Source organism: Podarcis vaucheri (assembly GCF_965113315.1).
Source record: "Podarcis vaucheri genome assembly, chromosome: 11".
Lineage (NCBI taxonomy): Eukaryota > Metazoa > Chordata > Lepidosauria > Squamata > Lacertidae > Podarcis > Podarcis vaucheri.
In genome coordinates, this window is record NC_138749.1 from 31,549,954 (window position 1) to 31,566,179 (window position 16,226).

At 38.8% G+C, this 16,226-nt stretch overlaps 1 protein-coding gene across 1 annotated transcript in view; it reads right to left on the reverse strand.

Moving 5' to 3' along the window:
- MAP1B (microtubule associated protein 1B) overlaps positions 1-16,226 on the reverse strand; it is a 68,132-nt gene that overhangs the window by 15,847 nt on the left and 36,059 nt on the right. The window contains exons 3-4 of the mRNA XM_082191849.1: positions 6,460-6,542; positions 3,681-3,821 (exon numbers count right to left, since the gene is read on the reverse strand). Of these exons, the coding sequence (XP_082047975.1) occupies positions 3,681-3,821; positions 6,460-6,542 (224 nt within the window). The remainder of the gene's footprint in view (positions 1-3,680; positions 3,822-6,459; positions 6,543-16,226) is intronic.

The window sequence follows — 16,226 nt, forward strand, 5'->3', positions numbered from 1 at the left end:
TAGATAGTTGCAGTTGGTGGAGCAGGGCAGTGGCACTTACCTGATCTCCTGCCACTAATACTGCTGTGATTTAGTGGGAGAGAGAGAGGTACAAATGTGCAAGTAGGAATACAGGATTGGCTCTGTGTTCTTGCACCATTAAGACCTCATCACCGCCTTGCCCTTTTCCACCCCAGTAAGCCATGGTGCTGTTGACAGGTCAGGTGAGCATCGCTGCCCCATCCCAGATGTATGCCTGTCCCAATCCTTGCTTGCTTTTAGAGGAGCAGTAAAACTGGAATTAGTCTAGTGGGCATTGGGGGGTATTTATATTTCTTTTATTGCTGGTTGCTGCTTTTAGTATTTTTTCATAACTTTTTTGATCACAATAACACTCTCCCCCCTCCTGCGATGCCCAACGACTGATAATCAGAAGCACACTGCTTGTTTCTTTATTGCATTAAAAAATTGCTTGTTGCTTCATTGCTGTTTGATTATTGTTTTATGGTTATAAGCTGCTCTGTTTATGTGTATAGAAAGGCAGGAGACAAATGCCATAAAATAAAATAAAAATTCAGTACACTAAAGGGATGGTTTAGATCAAGGAATTAATTGGTCATGCCAAGAATCCTGGCCCACAAATTTAATTAGCTAGCAGAATGGAAAAGGACTATAAATAACCACAAGCACATATTTATTTCCTTTGGAGGTTCAAGCACTTGTTATGTATTTTAATATATAGTAATTTTTCTTTTGAAAGAAACTGTTATGAAAATCATAGAGCAGATGTTTTGCTCCTGAGAAATAATCCACCCAACATCTATATAAAAAGAAAATAGTAACAAAATAAAATAAAGAAGACTGAACAGCTGTTTTGTCTTCATATGTCACTAAAACTGTGTATATTACCATCTTATGGGATATAAATAGATCTTATCCAAATGTCAAGCAGAGAAACCAAAACACTATTATAGGGTAGCAAACATCTAGGAGAATAAACACTGCAAGATACAAGAGAAAAGCCAATAAAAAGCACCAGGTTTTCTGGAATATAATCAAACAGAAGCATTTATAAGAAATGATATAGGTTTTTTCTTTAAATGTTATGACATATTGATAATGGAAGCCATCCTCGTTTTTTAGTATGCAAAACTGGGCTTTCAGCAGACCAGCAACTTTATCAAATTTCATTTTCTTTCAGTGTTGCTTCTCATTTTTTCCAAAACAAATATGTGTATGTCCTTGAGACAGAATCCTGAAGTAGCATGCCTCAAGGGTTGCAAAGTAGACATCTGATAAAAGAAATTAGCATATTAAATTAGAAAAAACTGGCCAGGGTCATAAAATGGGTGGCTGGGTTGTTTGTTGCTAAGAAGAGAAACAATGTGAGACTTCATGTCAAAGCAATCAGTATACCTCTTTAATAAGGTATATTTTCGTGGGCAATATTCCAGTAAGTAGCAGCAGATTGTCCACTATGCATGAAAAACTGCAAGCCTAGATACATATTTATAATTTGCATGAAGCTAATACTTTAAAAATGTTTTAGGAACTGTTAGGAATGAATAGAAGCATGATGCAACTGGGTTTTTTTTTGAAAACTAACTTTGCAAGGTAACTTACATATAGAAATCAGGCAAGGGATTGATTGATTGATTGATTGATTGGTTTGTTTGTTTGGTCTGTTTCCCACAACCAAACCAGAAATCTTGAAGAGCATGCTGCCTTAGTTGAACTCATACAAACACACTTGGTGGGGACACAGGAGAGGGCCTTCTCGGTGGCTCCTCCCATACTTTGGAACTCCCTCCCTAGAGAAGCTAAACTGGCTCCTTCCTTGCTGTCCTTCCACTGGCAGGTGAAGACTACCTTGTTCCAGTAGGCTACTGGGAACTTACTGCTTTTAATGAAAGGTCTGATGCCATACTGTTTTTACTGTAATTATTGTTATGTTTAAAACGGATTAAATATGTGTAAATTGTATTAATTCTATCGATGTTTAATTGTATTTTAATGATTGAGTTTTCTCTATTTTTAGCAGTTCTTGTTTTTAACTGTAAGCTGCCTTGAGTCCCCTCATGGAAAAAGGCAAGGTATAAATATAATTATGATTATGGTAATTTCCTAAAGTACCCCATATGTTCCATAAGTATCCCATATTATGGGACCAGATTTCTCTTAATATTGGTCTGACTGAGGCTTAGATCTATTAAACTTTCCTTGGATTCATTCTGTGCCTGTGTAACAGTGCTATAAAAATACATAATTCAGCTTGACAGTCTGTTTACGATGGGTTCCTTGCCTTTCAGGAATTTGCAGACACTGTACATTAATTGCAAGCCAACATAATGTCTAGAGAAACAGAAAGAATTAAGTACAGCCCTAGTGACTACTTGACAGATAGTCCATCTCTGTAGATAGCAGATATGGATTCTTTCAGTTTTGGAATGTTGATGTTTTGAATATTAGGGAGCAAAACTCACAAATCATGTATACTGTTGTCCATAGAACAAGATTAACAATGATGTATATAGTGGGCTCAAGGTCCAGGCCACCACCATACCCTTTTGATTTAATTTATAATCTCTTTCAATCCCTCCTGGTTTCAGACAAAAACTCCAGAAATATCTGTGTTTGTATCTGTTGAAATTCCAGTGATTTGGGTTCAATTTCCACTTTGAGACATCAGTGTTTAAAGTCCAGAATAAGCCTGCAATCCAATCAATTGTGAATGATGCAAATCATTTTTAAAGACAGATTTCCCTACAATATACACATAAGTGGGGGGAAGCTGGGAAAGAATTACTTTCACATCCACCTTTCAGCTTTGTTTCAAACGACGTCCTGGGATGCATAGAGAAAAATACTTGGAAAAGGACCGCTGTGTGGGTCATAGAACCTTGGTTGAGTGTCTACTTTGTAATATAAAGGGTTATGGTATAACTTTCCGAACATTTAACAAATACCTCGGGGAAATGCTTGGGGAAAGCACCAACATATCCTGATCCTCTCCAACTTTTAATTTATTGAACTTTATTATCCTCCCCTTTCACAAAAGTAATTCAAAGCTACTTACAATAGCAATTAAACAGTATACCGTACTGTAAAACCAGCATAAAACATAGTTTTGTCTGGTGCCTAAATATAAGTAATGATGACATCAGGTAAGTTTCCCTGGGGAGAGCATTTCAAACAGAGGAGCCAACTCCTAGGGGCCAAGGTCCCTTCAGCACCACATTCGAAAATATTTAAGCCCTCCCTCACTGTTGATGGGTATTGCATCTTGAAATTGATTGTGCAGGTGGGGCTTACCTGCCCCCCATATTACATTCAAGTTGGCACCCCTGATTCCACAAGAGGGGTATCATATAATAAGCTGGTTCCCCTGACCACTGTGATGTGCCCCCAGCAAGAGAAGGGAAATATGCCAATCCTGGAGTAGGTAAACTTGTCTCCTCTCCAGCGCCCCCTGCCCTCATTTCATGCCCTGGCCAGCGTGAGCTTGGTAGGGCACAGGAAACAACAGCTGCTATGCCCCTGATTCTTCTCTGTCCACCACAGGATCGCTTTGTTAGTATGTTTGTTATTGTTATTTTATTGCCACCTTCTTTGAGAATGTTCAGCACATAAATCTACAAATTAAACGTGCAAATAACTAATATTGAAGAAGACATTAGAATAGAGAGTAGTGAAATACAAACCTCCTGGTCAGTGAAGATCTCAATAAAATTCTGAAATGAGAAGGAGCCTGATTGAAGAATGAGCTCGCCTGTGTTTTCAAAACTCTGCCCAGTTAGTACCAGGAGTTTGTGTCTTGCAGCATCTGTGATCATTAAGCGCACCTGTAGAAAAGGATTAAAACAAAAAATGCCCTTAAAATATCTCCTGCTTTCTACAGAGACTATCACTTCTACTTGACCTAAATAAACATGCATGCAACTGGCTTCGCATTTTATTTATCCCCAAACAGAGGAACACTAGAGATGGGGGAAGAGGGTTTGTGAAATATGGTGCACAACAGAACTCTGTAAGTTCAGCTTTCAAGGTAGCTTACACTCGAACAAAAATCTAAAAAATCTATCCCAAAATGAACTATAACCAAAAATAGAAGCAGTAGCACAGTGAAACAAAGTTAAACCTATCAAGTTGAAGCAGCAGAGAAACAAATGCAGCCTATAAACTGAAATCAGTTAACATTTAGAAGGCCTGGGAAAATAAAAACAAAAACATATTCAAAGCAGATTACTTAACAAGCAGAATGGCTTTCTTTAGATCAAAAGCAAACACCATCAAAAATATGTTTTCTCAGTTGCTCCTCACTACTGTATTACTATCCCCCACGCTCTGCCATTATTTCTCAAGTGTATTCAACAGACTCACTTTGTCATACACGAACTATTTCTGCTAGGTGAATCAACTGAATTCTCTCAAAATACTTTCTCAGCAAGCTATCTTTATCTGTATATAAACAGTCAAACAATCAAATGCTTTTTAAAAAAAAGCATGCCATGAAAAAAATCAGGACTGCCCTGAATTTCTGTTCAAGGACTCACCTTCCACAGATAATTCAAGGGCATTCACTAAACCACATGGAACAGCAGAGAAAAGAAATCCCATTATGGTTTGTCACTAATTGTATTGGGATATAAAAATGTAACATTACCCTTGATGGGGTCAAGTCCATTTTCTGTATGCATTTTTTTAAAATAGATAGCACTCAACAATCAGATGAGTGCCACTTAAATCTCACCTGTTTTAATTGCATTAAAACTATTAAAAATTGAATTATCTTGTTTTATTGTTTCCTGTGTTTGGCACAAAAGCTCTGGGAAAGTTGCCATAAGCTTTTGTACAAAGCCATTAGCTTTTTCAGCAAAAAAAACCAGCACCTCCACTTTGCTGATATTCCTGCACCCTGTTTATTTATTGATGGCTATAGATGGCATACAAGCAACATGTGTAGAAACTCTCTCTCTCTCTCTCTCTCTCTCTCTCTTTCTCTGGATACTGACTTAGAGAATGTTTATCTATTTGTAAACTGAAATATTTATGTCTGCTGCTATTAGAGACAAGAAGTTGGAAGTTCTGTTCAAATAAGGAGGGTGAAAGGAAACACAAATTTTGGCTAAAGAAATGCAAACAGATAATACAGTTGCAAAAATAAAAATTGAGAAACATGTTGCTAAAAATATTCATACAAGCTAAAAAAAAACATGTTTAAATACATCAGAAGCAAAACACCTGTTCAGTAGAAAAACTAGATATTTGGATAAGAAGAGAGTCAAAAGAAGCTGATAAGATTGCAGCAAAGTATTCACTATAGAAAATGTACAGCTTACACTGACCTTTTCAGGAACAGAATCTGAAGAGCTGATGCGAATATTGGTGACAAGAGATGAAATTAAATGCCTTATTGACAAGCCAAAAATTAACAAACCACCAGGTTTGGTTGATATCCACCTGAGAGTTCTCAAATGTACTAAGATTGGCCTCTGTACCAGCAGACATCAGTTTTTTAAAAAGGGAACCAGATGGATGTGCAAAGTTACAGAGCAGTCCACCACCTCTTGTGGGAGTCTGTTCCATGGTCAAACAGCTCTTACAGGTTACAGCGTTTGGGGCTTTTTAGTTTCAAAAAATATGTGTGTAAGGAGGAACATGACAGAAGCTTATAAAATGGTGTAGAGAAAGTGATAGAGGTTTTTCTCCTTTCTCATAATGCTAGAACCCAGGGTGATCCAATGAAACTGAATGTTCGAAGATTCCGGATGGACAAAAAGAGGGACGTCATACACCACATAGTTAAACTATGAATTTCACTCCCACAAGTTCAACCATGGTTGTAATCAATTTGGATTATTCTAAAAGGGGAATAGACGAATTCATGGAATAGAAGGCTCTCTATGGCTCCTAGTCAATTATGGTTACTATGCTATCTCTAGGATCAGAGGCCTCTGAGGAGAGGTTGTTGAGAAACAACAGGAGATGGCTATCGCCCTCACATCCTATTTGTGGGCTTCCCATAGGCCTCTGGTTGCCCACTTTAGAAAACAGGATGAAGAACTTAAGTAGGCCTTTGGTCTGACCCAGCAATGTTCTTGGTATGGTTTTGCTTCATAAAGAGGCAAACAGAACTTTGACAAGGAAAAGGTAGATCATGGGAAGCAGAGGATTCTTATATTTTATCTTATTTTCAAAATAATGTATGTTTTCAAGACATTAGGTAAAGGTAAAGGTACCCCTGCCCGTACGGGCCAGTCGTGTCCGACTCTAGGGTTGTGCGCTCATCTCACTTAAGAGGCCAGGAGCCAGCGCTGTCCGCAGACACTTCCGGGTCACGGTCACCAAGACATTGGTGGGCCATAAAAATGTTGGCCCAGATTTCAGAGATGGACATCAATGTCCTGGCTCTTATGAAGTTTATTTATTTTATGTCCGCTGTGTACAATGCATTCATTTATACATTATTGATGAATTTACCTCAGTACTGACAGCTTCATCGGAAGGGTTGATGAGGACTACAGTTTCTAAGACATCACTTCTGTGGTGAAGGATTTTCTGACCTGCATAAACAGAAGGGAAAAAATGAATTGTAAGGTTTGCAGTACAGGTTTTTTTGTTTGTTTCCCTTAAGACAGTCTAGCTTCTGTAAGGATAGCTCTTCTAATAAACTCACTCAGGAGTCCCATCTTGCTTTTCTCTGGCATATGAAATACTAGTGTTTTCAAATAAGATTGAGCAAAGATGGTAACATGAAAGCTCGGGCTGGGGGAACAAATTTGGTGTGATTGAGTGCCACGTAAGAGACTGTTGTTGTAAATACTCAATAGTTAGCATGTATCTATTTTTCAATGTAATGCTCATCAGTCTTGGAGCAGCTGCCCACAATAGGCTTCTGCCATTTTCTTCTTTCTTTGTGGCGTTTGGCAGCATTCTTATTGGTGCTCCTTTCTCTGAGAACAGAAGTGAGATTAATTAGCACTCGTATTGTGATTGTGAAGGGAATGTCATCCAGATACCCAAACGGCAATTAGTCCAGCACCCAGAAAAGAAGCCAGGCACAAAATTATTTTTTAAAGAATGAATGAATGAATCAACCTTTACAAAAAGAGTGCAAAAACACACCCTACACACATACACTTTAAAAACCTATGAAAAGGAGCACAGCAATGCCAGATAACAAATGTGCTGGTGTTCAAATCAATTGGTGTAAAAGCTCTGACATTTTTATGGATTTTTTTTTTTACTTATAAACATTTTCTGCCACAGGAGATTCTAGTGTGAAATAAGGGATCTGGGCAACTACAGAAGGGTTCCAAAAGCCTAATAATAATAATAATAATAATAATAAATAGTCTCTTGAATATAATTCATATACCTTTATATTTACACAATGCCTCAAGGCCACCTCTTCCCATATGAACCAATCTGGACCATGTGATCATCACCTGAGGTCCTTCTTCATATGCCTACTCTGTGAGAGGTCCAGGAGGCAGCAACATGAAAACAGGCCTTTTCTGTGGTGACTACATATCTCTGTGTTACATATCTTTAGGAACCAGGCAAAAACATTCCTCTTATCTTTGGCTAATTGAACAATCTATGCCCTTTTAAACTGTGGGGGGTATTGGTTTTGTTTGCTATTATGCTATATATTTTTGTGTTTTTATATTGTAAACCAGCCTGTCATTTATGGATGAAGGGTGACACCAGTGGTCTCCTTCTATCCCATCTCTCAGCAGCCCCCTTTGTACCCCGGTTTTTAGTTTCACCTCCATCCCCGTGTCTATTCCTCCCTGCTCCTTTTCTGCCAACCCCTACAATTCTGGAACAATGATGAAATACTAAACCAGATGGGGCCAATTAGTTCTACAGACACATTAGTCTGCTGATGGCATTGTTGAGAGTTAGGTGTGAAGGAACAACTGAACTGCCCCTTTTGCTCAGAAAGTTAATTTCCACAGGTCAGATTTTAACACTCTAGTCAGGCAGTCAAGTGACCTTTTACAATGTGATAGATTTGATGCTGTTCCTGCTTTATGGATCATTTACCGTGAAGGCAACACCATCCATTTTGTGTAAGGTTTGCATACTAAAATAATAAATGTAGGCATAGGTAAATGAAGGAAGAATGGCTTTGACTCTTCCTCTACATTGTTACCTAAAATAATGTATCTTCCATCACAGAACATGTATATTTTCAGAGAGGTCAAATGAGATGGTGCCATTAGCTTTCATGGCACTGAATGCTAACTCTTTACTTAAGTATTCCTAATTAAAATGGAATCCATAGCATTTTGGTAGATGTACTCTGAAAGATGCTCTTTGGTTTTAAAAAAATCATAAAAAGAGAGGGAGACATTTGGTTCCTTCTGGGAAAAGTAGAATGTTCAAAAATTTTATTATGTGCCCTTACCTGGCTATTCTGAATACAGTGGTACCTCGCAAGACGAATGCCTCGCAAGACAAAAAACTCGCTAGACGAAAGGGTTTTTTGTTTTTTGAGCTGCTTCGCAAGACGATTTTCCCTATGGGCTTGCTTCGCAAGACGGAAACGTCTTGCAAGTTTGTTTCCTTTTTCTTAACACTGTTAATACAGTTGCGACTTGACTTCGAGGAGCAACTCATAGAACGCGGTGTGGTAGCCTTTTTTGAGGTTTTTAAAGACTTTGGTGATTTTTGAAGCTTTTCCAAAACTTTCCTGACACTGTGCTTCGCAAGGTGAAAAAAATCGCAAGACGACAAAACTCACGGAACGAATTAATTTCGTCTTGTGAGGCACCACTGTACTCATTTGCCTATAACTTAAGGCTGCAATTCTATACATGGATCAAGTCCAACTGGGCGCAACTGGATTTACTTCTGAGTAGACATGGATAGAATTCTGCTGCAAGTATTGCTTTTGATGGAATGAACAATATGTTTACTGCAGACATCACACCACAAGGGGCTTAACAGATGTCAGAGTCAGCAAAGCTCCCTAATGAATCTTCTGCTCACAACAAGTGAATAGAACTCTGAATAGTCAGCAGATTGTGAGTCCTCTATGTATTTGCAAATTAGCTCTGATGCATATAGACCCCCAACTTCCTCTTGCCTTGTAGTCGCATCCTTCTAATGATATATAAAAATAAAGAGGCAAAAAATGCTTTGAAGGAAACAAGAATTTCACATCCAAGGTTCCCGTTCATTCTCGGATGTTTTTAAACGGCAGAAATAGTGATGTGAGGGGGCAAGGGAGAAGAGAATGCCCTTTGAAAGAAATGCTTTGTGTAACAAACAGCAGCCTGAATATATTGTGTTAATGTTTTTAGTCAGACGAGACCACTGGCCTTGAATCAATGTTACTGTTATAGAAGGAAAACAAAAATCCCATTTAGAGATTACATGCCAAACCACGTGGAATTTAATTTTTTCAGACTGGGTTTTAATGAAAGCTTTGATCACTTCTGAACCTTTGCGGGGCATGGGCTGCCTTAGACCTGAGGTGCGAAACAGAAATTGCACAGTTCAATTGGAACAGCAGGGGAGAAAGTTGTAGCTCCGATGTCAGTACAATCAGAATGTTCACCAAGTATTTCTCGCCATTCAAACTCTATGGTTATGGATGGCTGATCTGTGGTTTTAAGACACTGAACAAAAACATTTTTCCTGGTGTCCCCACAGTGCAGCTTCACAGACTTCAGCTAAAGAATTAGCTGGGGAAATCACTTGTCAGTGACAGGAAGCACTCCCTCCCTCTCAACCCCCTTCCCCCCCAGTCCAAATGGACAGGTTTTCCAATACTTCAGTCCCCCAGTGAATAAAAATAGAAAGCATGTATCTCACTGAGAGCCCAGCTCTTACTGTAGGTCAGAACAAGACAACTCAAGGAAAGCACTTATGGAGCTCGTGAATGGAAAAATAATGCAAGGCACTGATCAGCATAATAGGAACTAACTACCATACTGTGTCAAAACAATGAGCCATGCAGAATAGCCGCCTGTCTCCAATAACAGTCAGCCTTTTTCTGGACACATAATAGAATAACCCAGATTATACAGACATGCAAGCAAATGGCTCAATTGATAAGAGGTGCTCACAATGTGAATAGTGATGGAAGTGCTATTTGCAGAACAGAGGCTCACATCAGGGTTTTTTTAAGGGTGTTTTTTTTTTAAGGCATACATGTGGGAAGACACAGGACAATTGACAATACAGTGGTACCTCGCAAGACGAATGCCTCGCAAGACAAAAAACTTGCAAGACGAAAGGGTTTTTTGTTTTTTAAGCTGCTTCGCAAGACGATTTTCCCTATGGGCTTGCAAGTCTTGCAAGTTTGTTTCCTTTTTCTTAACACCGTTAATACAGTTGCGACTTGACTTCGAGGAGCAACTCATAGAACGCGGTGTGGTAGCCTTTTTTTGAGTTTTTCAAAGACTTTGGTGATTTTGAAGCTTTTCCAAAACTTTCCCGACACCGTGCTTCGCAAGACGAAAAAAATCGCAAGACGACAAAACTCGCGGAACGAATTAATTTCGTCTTGCGAGGCACCACTGTACAACATTCACTGAATTTCAGACCGATCTACAAGCTCATTAAATAAAAAAACATGAAATGTATTGGAGATAAAATACTTGAAATGCAATTGACCTTATGCTTGCTTATCCAGCAGTAGGTTTGGCATAGCTGACTCTCAAGCTAAGTGTGCAGAGCACAACAACTTTCAGTTGGGCTAAACTATGAGGTCTTTCACATTACCCAATGCACATCTTCCTTGCAGTGGAATAATATTGAAAGGGTTCACAGACATGGGCAAGAAGAGACTGCATGCGGCTATCCCATGAGCCAGGAATCGCGGGCAGTGGGAGGAAGGCTCCCCCAAGAGCCGTGCTCCCTTTAAAGAATGTGTGGATCATGTGTGCGGCTCTTGGGGGCTTTTCCCCAAGAGGGAGAAGGGACTGATGGGCTGCCCTTCTCCCTCCTTGGGGAAAAGCCCCCAAGAGCCGCACACACGCTCCACGCTGAGCAGAGCCTCCAGCCTACATTCACTCCATAAGACGCACACACATTTCCCCTTACTCTTTAGGAGGGGGGAAGTGCGTCTTATAGAGCGAAAAATATGGTATGCTATTCCCTGGGGTGGACTTTGGTCTTTCAAATTTCAACGGCATCCTGTGCAAGGCCAAAATTTGATGCCCCCGCCTTCCTTTCTGCTCAATTCACTACGTCACAGTTGAGGTCCTCTGCATTGCCCTTTAGGCTCAGCACTCAGCGTGGTGGAACCAGTCGTGCTACCCTAAATCTACCTCTGGCCCAGAATTATTCTGCAATTCTACTTCGTTATCTGCCCTGGGAACACAAAAAAGTATATTGACAGTGCAGAGTATAAATTATGTAAATAAAAACCCAGTCAATGTTGCTTTTACACCAATAGTTGTAACAATTCCCTGACACTGTGGTTGTTTTTCAAGCATATCTAATACTAAGCAGAATTCGAATCTATATAAAGTATATATACATGTGATTAGAAGTTACAAGGCACAACAAATGATCTGAGGAAATGTAGCAATACAGCAAGAAGTTATTGAACTCTGCAAGGTGTAGTGAAATTATAGGAGAAAAATAATAGATAAAACTCCCCCATGCTAGGCTGGAAAAATAGCAGATATATGGTTCTTATGATTTCTCAACAAATATAATCTTAGCCAGCTCCTAAATGCATGTTTTCTCTGCATATTGAAATAAGTGATAAGCTTTGCCTTTATGAACCTGAAGAAAACAAAATTAAACAAAGTTTGTGCAATGAAAACTTAACCATTTTTAATCAGAAAAGATCCTTTGAGTGAGGCTTAGGCTGTATACGCACTATTATCTTCAAAGTACATTTTTCTCCTCAAAGAATTATGGGCAGTGTGATTTCCTAAGGGTGCTTAGAATGGCACCCTTAAGTGAGGGATGAGCTACAGTGCCCAGAATTTATTGAGGGAATGAATGTGCTTCAGATGTGCTTTAAAAGTATAGTGTGTATACAGCCTTAGTTTCTCATCTTCAGGTGGCAACGGGCCTGGGAACAGCTATTAGGTATCAAGACAGTGATTCACCTTGAGCAGTAACTATGCCAACTAGTCATCTTGTACAGTATATGATGACTGCATGTCACACTAAGTTAAAGAAACCTTTATTTGAACTTTTAAGAGCGATGTGAGCATGCCCTGATATCTGCTGCTATATTTTAATAGGTGTATGGCTGTCATCTACTCCTAACTTTTAACAAGGGTATCAGCTGCCTCAGCTGTTGGGGATTGTTTTTATTATTGCCTCTTGACTTGAATACTTTGGGGGCTATTTTGAACACACCGAGCATTTTCCATGAAAGCCTCTGTAGTAAACTGCATGACTTAAATCAAGTTGTGGGTGTCTAATGGTGTTGATTACCAGAATAATTGTATCAGCTTTTCTCACTAGGTATTGATTTGTTGTATCATTTGCCAATTTTATGTGACATTTAATTTGCTGTCAAACTACTGCCATTAATCAACAACGGACAAACATCTGACCTTTTACCCCCATTATTTACCATCAGGGACAAACTTCTCACAACTGCCACATTTATCACTCCTCGAAGTGCACAGATTCGTTTTTTAATACTGCTGGAAGATGAAAACAACAACCGCAACCATTTCAACAAAAGTACAGTATAAAAAAACCAGCAAACCCAGTACAATGTTCTTCCAGTGATGCTTAAAAAGAAAGCAAGAGTCACAAGCTAAGTGAAATTAAGCACTTTGGAGTTTTGTTTTAGTGGTGACTAAAAAATACTTAACTTTTGCTGAATTGTGCCCTATTCCAGTAATATATAATTAGTTATGGCTTACTTTTTATATTCCAAATGCACATTAAGTAATGCATTTATTAGAACATTTATAATGTAATTAGTCTTAATAAAGGCATTTTGTTACTGTTGATTTTGATTTTTTTTCCACTTAAGGAACCAAAGCCAATGTTCCACCTAAGTAAGCTATGTTTTTTATTTTACTAAAACCCCCCTCTTTTTATTGCTAATTATTTTGCTCAATGCTATGTTTTGATGAAGTGGTTTATGAATTTTTTGAAACATAATAACTGAAAAGAAATGTTTACAAACAATAGGGTCATCTTATTAATGATGCATTCATCAACAGATTCCTATGACATTTCACAGAAATAATTTTGATATGACCACTGTTTTTGAAACAACAGTACTATCTCCTGAGGGACTGGCATTTCTTCCAGAAACAAGATGTTGTGGTCTGAGTGCTGGGGAAATGCAATATCCTAGCAACAGAAGCGCTTCTTCAGACGACGAAAACATCTGTATCTTAGGCAATCAACAAATCACAGCAGCACATTTACCCTACAACAAAGTAGAGTACTTCAAAGGGCCATTAAACATTTAGAGGTGCAATCCTTTTGCAAGATCTGTCAGGATGAGCTTAGGATGCAGTGGATCTCAAGCTCAGCTGGCATTAAGTCCCCAACCCCAACCCGGTTTCAGCCAAAGATAACTTTCTCATCCTGGCTCAGCTGGTTGAGTAAAGGCTGGCATAAGCCCCCCAATAGGGGTGCCCCAGAGGTGGGAATGGGCAGCAGGGACTGAAATTGGATGCTGTTCAGCTCAATCATGTCAACTGCAAAAAAGGGTGTGTGTTTAAGTCAAACATTCTTTTAAAGGCTTGGGTGCAAGTTTATGCTGGTTTAATTGGCGTTGGCTTGCTTTATGCCAGCTTCTTGTCTAAATGACTGCTCCCTACATCTCTTCCAAATATTCTTCAGAACTTCTTCAGGTCAAGTACACCTAGTACTGTTTCTCATAGACTGCCCTCTTATGGGCAACAGTCCATTTTGTCAGTGGACACTTTGTCAATACATGACCTGACCAGCACAAAATTGAGATGAACAATTGTTTTCCATGATATGGACACAATACTTCTGTTAATGCAGCCCAGAATTGCATTAGCTTTTTGAGAAGTTGCATCACACTGCTGGCTTATGGTCAGCTTATGATCAGCTAAGACAACTATATTCTCTTTACATGTACTGCCGCCAAGCCAGATCTCCCCAAACTTTGGCCTTTGTTTTACTTAGACCAAACACTTTGCCACAGAAGCCTTCACTGGCATTCACAGGGACCCTGCCCTCTGCTGAAATTAGACTAGAAAGAAACATTAGAATACAAACCCAACAGAATAGGTTGTGGTGTGTGCTTGATATGTGTGTGTGATCCCCAGAAATGTTTCTCCAATATGAAATTTTGCCAATGAGTCCAAAAAGGTTGGCAACTCCTGGTCTAAGTGAAAACCCTAAACTGACTGGGAGGCAGAATCTGTTTTAACATGTCTCTTGTCTGTTGTTTTTTAACCTCACATTAGCAACTTACATAAATAATGCATTCTAGTTTATATTTTTAGTATTCCTTATCTAAATGCTTTTCAGAAGCCTATCTGCCCCTTGATCATAACCCTCTGCTGAAGACTGATATTTCCAAATCAAAAATATTCTCCCCCACTTTGTCTCTGAGAATGTCTTCCTTTTGGGAATCGTTGCATGTCTGGATGTTTGCCCAGGATGGCTCTAGGGATTGCTTCCTTAAATGGTTTAGACTATAAGGTTTTCTGTGACAGTAGCAATAAAAGGAATAATAGCCCCCCTCTGAACAAAGATGAGATAGGGGGGAGTCAAAAGTCTCTGGAGGGAAAGTGATGTGAATAGCTATATATAAATTTTCAAATAAAAGACCTCATGCGGTGGCACATTTAAACAGCTGAAATAATGAGACTGATAGGGACAGATGTACAAACTGGCTTTAGTGTAATGATCTCAAAGAACTACACACAATTTTATTCATCTTCCTTAGAGATTTTGCATGTGTTTTGAGAGAACTTGAATTCAAATTCCTGCAGTTTCACAAACGTCTTCTTACTGAGAAGTCTTTATGATTGGAAAGTTTCAGTAAAATAACACAAACCTAGTAATTTCCCTAAAATATCAAGTATAGACAGATTTAACTCCCCTCACCCTTATTATTATATGAGAAATATCAAAATCACTTACATAAATTTGTTTTTATTTCTTAAATGATAAACAGCAGTCATTGGTTTGACACACAACAAGCCAAGATTAGCAGGAAACTGAAAATAAATACTGGCAAAGAGGAGGACACAGAACAAGAGCCTGATTCCATGGCACTCTGTGTATGTTCCAGAACTTGCATGTAATGCTAAACCACAGTCTTCCCCAACTGTATGCTCTCTAGTCTATAACTCCCATCAGCCAAGCCAATACGATTAATTGTCAAGGATTATGGGGGAGTTGTAGTCCAAAACATCCAGACAGCACAAGGTTAAAGCAGGTTGTAGTAAACCATGGTTTAGTGTTGCAGGCAAATATGGCCAATGTAACAAAATTTATTTTCCAAATTCAAGCTCCAACAGATTGTAAAACAACAACATTGTGTGTGCATATGTGTACAAAGCAATGAAGAAATATTTGTGGTTACTACAGGCTGCAATTTCTAGCATTCCATTAATGAGGCCACATGGCTCTCATCCGAGGTAAGACAAATATAGGGATGGAAGGAAAGCACAGCTCAAACCAGACTTTTCTCTTCTGAGCAGCCTATAGTGAACAGAGTATCATTATCATAGCATAATGAAAAACTTATGGGTTGTATTCAACTAAGTTCTATTCAGAGCTGACCTACTAGAATCAATGTCTAGTAATTCCAAGTGAACTACTGGTACTTTGAGTGTCTAGCATTGTACACAACCCTGTACCTTTAAGCCTAGACATAGTTCAGATTTCCTATATTTTATTTTATGCCACCAAATTCCTTGGTATCATACACAAGGTTAAACACTAAAAAGAAAAAATGTTTCTAATCTCCAAAAAAACACACAAAAAAACCCTTCTACCACTGTGAACAGGAAAAGCACTGGCCTGCCCTAGAAATGTTTATAGGACTCTTTTGAAAAATCTGTTGTCTGTGCTTCTACGTATCTAGTCTGTCCTGCTCATTTTTAAATTCTACTGGCTTTAAAGAGTGGGTAAATCATAAGAAAGGCACCATGGATTTGATGCCTGGCTAGCACCATTTTGCAGCAGGTGTTAGTTTATAATAAAAGTGAAATGTTTTTCTCATTTATTAATAAAATGGATAAAAAGTTATTTGTATGCACCCTTACCCCCTACAGTTCCCACATCTCCCAAATTATGGACCCCTTCAGGTA